General features: G+C 32.6%; 1 protein-coding gene across 1 annotated transcript; it reads right to left on the bottom strand.

Moving 5' to 3' along the window:
- Positions 1–5,462: 5,462 nt before the first annotated feature.
- On the bottom strand, positions 5,463–7,695 carry LOC131019071 (uncharacterized). The gene is made up of 6 exons (XM_057947752.1): positions 7,617–7,695; positions 7,294–7,532; positions 6,970–7,176; positions 6,084–6,176; positions 5,892–5,999; positions 5,463–5,816 (listed from the first exon to the last, which is right to left on the bottom strand). Exons 1-6 carry the CDS (start codon positions 7,693–7,695, stop codon positions 5,463–5,465), a joined length of 1,080 nt encoding a protein of 359 aa, XP_057803735.1.
- Between the last annotated feature and the right edge of the window lie 2,168 nt (positions 7,696–9,863).

Below are 9,863 nucleotides of genomic sequence, written 5' to 3'. Positions count from 1 at the left end.
GCGACGAGCCGCGCCATCCTCGGCTCTCTCTCAATTGCCCGTTCCTCCCTCTCCCTCGAAATTCCGCTGCCGCCGCCGCCGAAGCTTGCCAGAGCAACAGCGACAGCCGCTGACGACGCTCGGCTCTCCCTCCTCAAGTCGACGGCACCAAGGCCGCCGGCCATCACCCCTCTCTCTCTCCTCCTTGGCGACAGCAACAGCAAGGCTGCCGCCTCCCTGAACTCCCTCTGCTCTCTTAACTCCCCCTGTTCTAGGTCCGGCAGCCGCGGTCAATGGCTCCACGCCACCACCGTCAGCACACCCCTCCCTCTCTGAAACTTCCGGCTACAGCAGCCTTGGCTGCCACCGTCGACTACACACCCTCAGTTTTCCCGACTCAAACGCTCCAAACACTCAGATCCGACAGACAAGAACAAAGTTCAAAACTTCAATTATCGACATGTTTCAAAATATTTCTACTCTTCTTTCTTCTCTTATTTAAAAAAAATAATCATGCTCTGATGTATATATATATAATGTACATACATATATGCTTGTGAATGTGTTGGTTTTACTGGAGTTGTATGCTATGAATAATTTAGATGAAAAGCTCAGCAGAGTAAAGAATTTGAGAGAGAGATATGCAGTGTATGGTTTTTAAAAAAAATTGAACCTTTGAAGCTCTTTGCTTTGCTAGGGAGTTGTTACTGCACAATCAAGAAGGAAAAGAACTTAGATTCTTATTGCTGTAGAAAGAAGCTTGCTGCAGGTTGAGAAATTTGGTGAAGGGGCCTTACGAAAATATTTTGGTGGAATAAGTGAGAGAGAGCTTGGCTGTTGTATATCTTTGAAACAACAGAGGAGTCTTGGGGAGCTGTAAAGATCCTGCAAGGAGCTGTAAAGATCCTGCATAAGATCTGCTAAAATTTGGGATAAGATTTGCTAAGATATGTAATGATTTGATTGCCTGTAAAGGAGTAGGTGTAGTGGGTGTATTGCAGTAGGGAAGTTGGTGATGTGCTGCAGTAGAGGAGTTAGTGGTGGGAGTAGGTGTAGGAAAAAAATAAAATAAAATAAGATAAAATAAAATAAAAAGTCTTCCAGGTTGTACTATGAAAACTGTAATAATTCTTCAGTGTTTGCTTAAATAAAAGCTCGTGAAAATGCTTTGATTGCTAAATTAAATAAATATGCAATGCATATAAATTTAATAACTAAATTTACAAATGTTTTTGTAAATTATTTTTGTTGGAATTAAAATAAATTCTTTTTCTCAATCCGGCGTGAATCATCTTAAATCTTAAGTTCAAAATAAATTCTAAATTTAACTCAGGAAAACGGGGTATTACATTCCTCCCTCCTTATAAAATTTCGTCCTCGAAATTGCATATCTGGTGTTCTATCTTGTGATACTTGTCATTCGTTTCATTCATCTCCTTTGTGGCATTTTCCATCCTGTGATGGTTCCACTACATGACGAGAACAATATTATTGCCTCGTAAAACTTGAATCTTGCGATCAAGTATCTGGACTGATTTCTCTTCACAACTTAGGTCCTGGCTAGGACTACTTTATCTTGCTTAATCACATGCTTTCTTAATTGCGAGATGCTATACGTATTGTATACATCCACAATGCTTGGTGGCAGAGCCAATTTATAGGCTACAAAGGCCTAACTTATTTAGGATCTCAAAAGGTCCTATATAACGGGGTCGTAACTTGCCCCTCTTTCCGAAACGTATAACTCCCTTTGAGGGAGAGACTTTGAGGAAAACTCGATCCCCAACATTAAATTCTAATTCCAATCGGCGTTTATCGGCGTAAGACTTTTGTCTATCTTGAGTTTCTTTGATTCTTTGCTTGATGTGGTCGACTTTCTCAATCGTCTGTTGGACCAGTTCAGGACCTAACAACATTCTTTCACCCACTTCATCTTAGTAAAGTGGTGAACTACCTTAATTGTTTCCTTCGTCCTAAGTCACCTTCTCAGATTTGACTAGGGAATTCTAATATCAAACTTTTCTCATCATCTTGGTAACTTTCACTTAAAGATTAATGGCACTCCTTCTGCCATGTAAACTCATTTTCTCATTTTCAAATGATTATTTAATGGGGGTTTCTAAGTTTCTATTGTGGTGGCGTTCCAACTTTATTCTTGCTGTAGCTTCTGGCACTTTAGCCAAAGCATTCACTCTCTTAACTTGAGCCTACTAGCTTTGGGGTTGGGTTATACCTTAAGTTTAGTTCTAGTGCTTTCCTTCCATTTCCTTTTTCTTTACCTCCATCTTGAGGTGGTGTACATATCTTGTTTGTGCGTGAATTTTTTTCCTTCTCCAATTGTTGTAGTGACTCGGTGGTGAGAGTCTCGTTCATTGTTTGTTCCTTCATAATATCTCCCTAGTTTACTAGGGAATTTGAAAATCTCATGCCGCGATTCATTTACGAACTTCTTTACGCATTTCTCATTATTCATTTATAAATGACTTAAATAAGCATTTTAAACTCCATTAAAAAGGAATTGATTTAAAACATTTTAATCCTTTTAAAATCCATACTCATAAAGCCTTAACTCATGCTCTATCTCATATTCTATCTCTTTACTCATCTCTATATAAACTCTCCACTCATCTCAAATCCTTAAGTTCAAGGATAGGTTTCAAGAAAATCATGGTACTAAGTCTCGATTTATCTCTCATATAAGGCTCGTTCAATCTCGTTCAACACATAGACAACACAATCACATAAGGCATATAAGAAAACACAATAAAACATTATCAAAACATGCTCTGTTTTTACACTGACTCAACTTCAAAATCTAACCTGTTCTTACTCCGACACCTCTTGGACTCGAGACTCATACCAAAAGAAAGGTCTTCGAGTCTATTTTCATATATAAAAAAAAAGTAGAGTCAAAAACTCCAAGTATTGTAGGAGACATGACTGTTTTACTACAGTCTACCATATTCGGCAGTTTTGAGCAATCGAAAACTTGGATTTTTGAAAAATAGTAAATGTTGTCAAACTGAGCTCAAATTTTGTGGATATCTAGATAACACAATAAGGTTAATACCATAAAATTTTGGAAAGCTAGATCACACAGGAAGCTGCTGAAATGAATGACTCTTTCCCCTGCTCTCTGAAACTCTCGGTAGTAATGTGCAGTTTCGGTTTTGTATTTTATAAAACTAGTAAACGAAGTCCAAATGACTTGAAATTTTACCGATGTTCTCAAGACTCATGTAGAGACTTGGTATAAAATTTTCAAAGCTTTTTGACATTGAAAAACTGTCGATCACAGTAGGTCAGTGGGCCAACGAAATTCACCAAAATCACATCTCAAACTCTTAAAATACTCAATTCAACATTCCTTCAAGGAAACTCATCAAAGCTCATGTTAAACACATATAACACTCACAAACATTCAAGCACATTAAACTTATTTTTACACCTCATTCTTGTAAGTGGTTCCTAGCAGGGGCGGAGCCAGGCCCCTAGGGGTGGGGGGAGGGGGGCGGGGCAAAACATGATAAAAAATTAAATAATTTTTTAAAAAATTATATATTACTAAAATATTTTTACAATAATTCCCTACGATTACTCATATTCTGAAAGCAACCTGATATCAGCTCATTGTCAATTGTCTCAAAAATTTCTTGCTCAATATAAGTAACTAAACAATCATTCATCCAACGATCACCCATTCGATTTCGAAGCCGGCTTTTGACAATCTTCATGGCAGAAAAAGCTCTTTCCACTGTTCGGAGGCGGGAACTTGTTCTTGAGGAGCTTTTTCTCTTTGACCTGCCTCTTCATTTGTATTTGATGATTTTCTGATAATAAATCTGTCCATTCCTATTTGATGACAATTAATTAAAAAAATTAACAATACTATGTAATAACAAAAAAAAAGTATTTAAAGTAGTTGATTTTGTATACCTTGTAATCCTCAAGTTGAAAAATCGATTGTGAAGATGAAAAAATTCTCAACTTGTTGATGAATACTCCCTCCGTCCACAATTTAAAGCCTCATTTTGATGTGGGCACAGAGACTAAGAAAGCTGAAAAAGGTGATGTGGATAAAATATATGGGTAGTTGACTAAAGTGATAAATGTTGTTGTGAGTGGGTCCACTAGTGATAAAGTGTAGTAAATATATAATATAAAAATGATAAATGTGTTTTAAGGTGGGTCCATTAGTGGCAAAGGGTAGTAAATATAGGAAAAGAAGAAGAGTAAAAAAGTACAAAAAGCAGAATAGGACTTTAATTTGTGGACAAAAAATTAAGAGCAAATAGGGCTTTAAATTGTGGACGGAGGGAGACAGAACATAACCTAAAGTGAAAATACGGTAATTTATAAGAAGAGAATACCATTTTATATTTTCTTTTGATAAAAGGAAACTTGTGGAAAAAGATAACCATAATTTCTCTTTCCTATATCACTACAAAAAAAACGGTTTTTAGTGGCGACATTTTTTGTCACTGTATGTATCAAAATTGTCACTATAAGTGCTTAGTGACGACTTTTGTGTTCGTCGTTGAGTCGAGACTGTATGCACCGACACTAAAAGTATTAGTGACAACAACAAAAATAACGTCACTACATATTGAAGTATAGTGACAGAGGATCTTGTCACTGAAGATGATGATGTTGTGACAATAATTAGTCATCGCAATATAGAATTTTTATAGCCACGTACAATGATCGTCATTATAGTTCATTGTTTCAGTGACATGAATTATTTGTCACAATAAATCACTTATGTAGTCACACATTATAATTGTCACTAAATTATTCGATATATAGTCACATTTTTTTATCGTCACTACAACTCCATCAATTAGTCACGTCTATTTACTGTCACTATATAATTTGGTATGTAGTCGCATGTCTTTATCGTCACTAGAAGCACATAAATTAGTCACATTCTATAGTTGTCACCAAAACAATTTGTATATAGTCACGTGTGGCTACCGTCACTAAAACGAATCGATTTAGTCACATGATACAATCGTCACTACTATTCCGTAATAATGTCACGCAGTATAGTTGTCACAAAATAAATATTTTTTATTGTCATTATAACAATATTATTTTAGTGACAAATCTATTTCAACACTGAAACAAATTAATATAGTGACTAAAAGAAATTCTATAGTGACATAAATTATTATCACTATAATTAGTGTCACAAATTGATAATAATTTAGTGATGGAAAATAATTTTGAAGGTTGTCACAATATTAATATAATGTCAAGTATACAATTTGTCACTAAATTTAAATTATTCATCATATTTAATATTTTTTTTTATCTAATTTGCTAGTTAATATACAATATTATCAATTCTTCTTTCATTAAAAATATGAAATATATATATAAAAATTGAGAAAATTAAATTAAAATAATATATTTCATAAAACACATTAAACGTCATATCACATTGTTTGGAAATAAATACATTAAAAGACACCTAAACGACATTAATTGGAATTTGGAGTTTCACTATTTTGACTCAAGCTTTGCATGAGACCTGGGAGCTGCATTCTCAGAACAGCTTCGACTTGAGTCTGTAGGTTGACTTCATTGTTACTAACTTGAGCTTCTAAGGACTCAAATCGAGCTGTCAATTCTTGATTTTGTTTTCTTAATTCTTCATTCTCCTTTTGAAGATCAAGATTTATCCTTTCTCCTCTTTTAGAAGTTGGCTTGATCCCATCTCCACATCCACGTAATCTGCTAGATTTTTCTTCTCCAAGAACTTTTATGAATGCTTCATCCTCGGTCATAGGTTCTCCACCGTCTTCTGGTAGACTTTGACACATAATAAGCTTTTCCTGAACATAACAATTTATATTAGAATTTGTACTTCATACATATGTATGTACACATAAACAGAAATATGCACTCACATAAACTTCTTTAGAAGCATCATCAACCCATTGTTTTTTCTCATTGTTGTATCGACTTTTTCTCCATGCGGCTGTACGAGTAGGCTCCTCGCCAGTTTCAGGATCACGCTAATATCGTAAACATGTTAATGTTAACAACATATAATTCAAATATGCACTATTTCGATTGGACAAACATTAATAATCATGTACCTCTTCATAGCAAGCTTGGGCAATGGATTTTGTTCCACATGAGTGATTCATTGTAAGTTTTTGTCTATTCTCTTTATTTCTCCCACTAATTTTCTTCAAACAGTACACGTGAAACATGTCAAAAAAAAAGGGAAAAGACAATCTAAGAATAAACATGATCACGCATATTTTAGAAATAGGTTTCAAAACATGATCACGCATATTTTACAATTAGCTTTAAGCAGCCAAAAAAGACATATGATAATCTAAGAATAAACGTGATCACGCATATTTTCGAAATAAGTTTCAACAGTTGCGTAGAAGACAATTTAATAGTAAACTTGATCACGCATATTTTACAATTAGCTTTCAGCAGCAAAAAAAGACATATGACAATCTAAGAATAAACGTGATCACGCATCAAAAAAAGACATAAGGCAATCTAAGAATAAACGTGATCACGCATATTTTCAAAATAGGTTTCAACAGTGTGGTAGAATACAATTTAAGAGTAAATGTGATCACGCATATTTTACAATTAGCTTTCAGCAGCCAAAAAAAGACGTAAGACAATCTAAGAATAACCATGATCATACATATATTCCACATGGGTTTCAACAGTTGGTCAGAAAAGAGTAAACATGATCACGCATATTTTACAAATAGCTTTCAGTAGACAAATGAAGAATAGGCGTGGTCATGTATATTTCAAAATTGCTTTAAACATTCAATTACACAATAGGCATGGTCATGTCTAGTTCATACTATGCTTCAAGAATCTAAATATGCTCATTGAAACCAAATTACCAAAAGATCACATACCACACAAATAAAATCAATGTCGATCGAACAAAGTATATCAACATTATCAACCACAACCAAGCTTGAATAAAAAAAAAACTATTACCTTGAATGCATCGCTCTCAAAATAATCAATTAGTAGTTTCCAATCTTCACGATTTACTCCATGCGGAGACTTATCCAAGATAGTTCTTTCGCCCTTGTTTTCAAGATAGTGCACGTGCAACTTATGCCTGTAACTCCTATATTGGCGATTGAATTGGTGAAATACTACTTTTTTGACGTGGACGTCTTCTTCCAGATTAAACTTTTGCTGCAAGAAAAAGGTGATTGCTTAGAAAAACACAAAATAAACGTGATAACACAGAAAACTTTCCCACTAATTTCATGGAATGAACGATTGATACTGAAAATAAATATTTTTGTATACCTTCATTCCAATCCACATCTTCCTCTTGTTTTCCATTGGGATGTCTTTCCAACGAGGGTGTTGAACTTGTGCAAATTGTTTTACCATCACACACGCTTCTGTCTTGAAGTCTTTAGCATTCTCGCCAACAATCCGATTTCTTGTCGGATGTATAATCACGTCTAATTTTGGAGTACGCTGACATTTCTTTTGGAGTGATAAGCCTTTCGTAACACCTCTGACTTTCCGTTTGGGCGCACCTATATCAAATATATATTATGGTTTAGCTAACCAATCACAATAGGAATATACATTACATACAAACATGAAAGTAATAATAAAACCATTAGTCGTATCGTGTTGTGAAATTATTGTTTCCTCCATTGATGGTTCCACCAACTCTTCTTGAAAATCTTCATCCATTTCATCAACTGTAGAGAGAAAAAATATATTATTTCTCATATAAAGAAATCAAAAAATTGAAAAGGAAAAAAATTCAATGAACAAAAATAACAACTTACACGAGGTGTTCACGATGCGATTGTTTGACATGATGTTGGGAAGATGCAAAAGAAAATAATATAATTTTGTAGTTTGCAGGAGAGCAAAGATTTAGACGAGAATGAGGAGAAGAAGTATAGAAATTTGCTGCAAAGTGAATAACGTGAGTTGAGAATGAGAGAAGAAGAATAGGGTTTAATTTGTTGAGTGGTGACTGAAGTGGGAGAACGTGAGTGGATGAGAACGTGTGAATATGTATTCTTTTATATTTTGCGGTAAATATTTGATATTGGCGGTAAGTTTTATGTTTTAGATTTTCTCCAAAAATTTAAATTTCACGTTTCATATATTTTTCAAAATAAATTTAATTCTTTTTTTTAGATATACTAACGGATTGCCTCTAAAAATATTGAAGACACTGCTAATTAAGTCTGCCTTTTTTTGGTAATAAACGTGATCACGTTTTCTGTTAAATACTCTTGGTCAAATTGTAAAACAAAACATATTATTGACGCCAAATCATTATACACGCTTTTCTTGTTATAAGCATGATCACGTTTATTTTGCAATAATTTTGATAGAGAATATAATACGAACTAATTCATATTATAAGCTAAATCAAACTCTACATATATATTCTTTTGGAAAGTTCTACATATAAGTTATAAAATTAAAATTTAATTATTAATTTAAGTTAAATTAGTGAATTTGAGGATAAACGTAATAAAATGAGGTGAAATGGTTCATATGAATATATTTCGCACCCAAAACTATGTTTAACAAGTCGATTCAATTATTCATTATAAAATAAATATTTATTAATTATTTTAAATTAAATTAGTGATTTTGAGGAAAAATATAATAAAAGGAGGTGAAATGGTTGATATCATGATATGAATGTATTTCGTTTGCAAGACTATGTATAACAAATTCTTTATTCAACTATTCGTTATAAAATAAACATTTATTAATTATTTTAAGTTAAATTAGCGATTTTGAGGAAAAATATAATAAAATGAGGTGAAATGGTTGATATGAATGTATTTCACTCGCAAGACTATGTATTACAAGTCGATTCAACTATTCGTTAAATATTTATTAATTATTTTAAAGTAAATTAGTGATTTTGAGGAAAAATATAATAAAATGAGGTGAAATGGTTGATATGAATGTATTTCACTTGCAAGACTATGTATAGCAGGTCGATTCAACTATTCGTTATAAAACTTGTAGACAATTTATTATAATATAGTATTGAAGTCGATTTGATAATAAAAAAAAATGAACTACTATAGTGTAAATAATGAAGTCGAAATAACTATACTCAATGAAATGAAGTTGAATTAATTAATTGAATTAAATTAGTGAAGTTTTAATAAAAAAACGAATCATATGATGGGGTTTTTATCGGAAAGCTATATAACATATACTTTATTAAAAGCGATATAATAGTAAGAAAATGAACTATTATAGTGTGAGTAATGGAAAAAAAAAAATTAATTCAAGTGAATCATACAATGGGATTTTGCTCGAAAAACTATATAACATATACTTTATTTGAATATATATATATTATAATGAAGTATTGTAATCGATATGATGATAACAAAATGAACCACTATTGTGTGAGTAACGATGTCGAAATAGTTATACTCGATGAAATGAAGTTTAATTAATTAGTGAAGTTGTAATAAAAATAAATTTTATAAGATATATATAATGAAGGAAATTTTATTAAAGTATAATCAATCCTACGTAGAGATTTTGCTCGGAATCTATAACATGTACTTGAATACAATGAATTATAATATAGTATTAAACGCGATATAATAATAAGAAATAATTATACTCAATGAAATAGAGATGAATTAATTAATTGAAATAAATTAGTGAATTTGAAAAAAAAAATGAATCATACAATGGCATTTTGCTCGGAGAACCATATAACATGTAATATAATACAATACTTTATTATAATATATTACAATAAAGTATATGTAATATTGTTTTTCGAGCAAAATCTCATCGCATGATTCAGTTGAAAATTTTCTGTTTCGTTACTCACACTATAGTAGTTCATTTTCTTATTA

This window comes from Salvia miltiorrhiza, chromosome 3 (genome assembly GCF_028751815.1).
Source record: "Salvia miltiorrhiza cultivar Shanhuang (shh) chromosome 3, IMPLAD_Smil_shh, whole genome shotgun sequence".
In the NCBI taxonomy this organism is placed as follows: domain Eukaryota; kingdom Viridiplantae; phylum Streptophyta; class Magnoliopsida; order Lamiales; family Lamiaceae; genus Salvia; species Salvia miltiorrhiza.
This window is presented reverse-complemented; position numbering and strand designations above follow the sequence as displayed.

Bases quoted from the DNA above. Each gene is read 5' to 3' on its own strand.
- LOC131019071 (XM_057947752.1), bottom strand. From the start codon at position 7,695: ATGGATGAAGATTTTCAAGAAGAGTTGGTGGAACCATCAATGGAGGAA. The intron at 6,177-6,969 runs GTAATAGTTTTT...TACTGTTTGAAG, and splicing joins TTGAGAGCGATGCATTCAAG to AAAATTAGTGGGAGAAATAA. The intron at 5,817-5,891 runs GTGAGTGCATAT...TGTTATGTTCAG, and splicing joins ATGCTTCTAAAGAAGTTTAT to GAAAAGCTTATTATGTGTCA.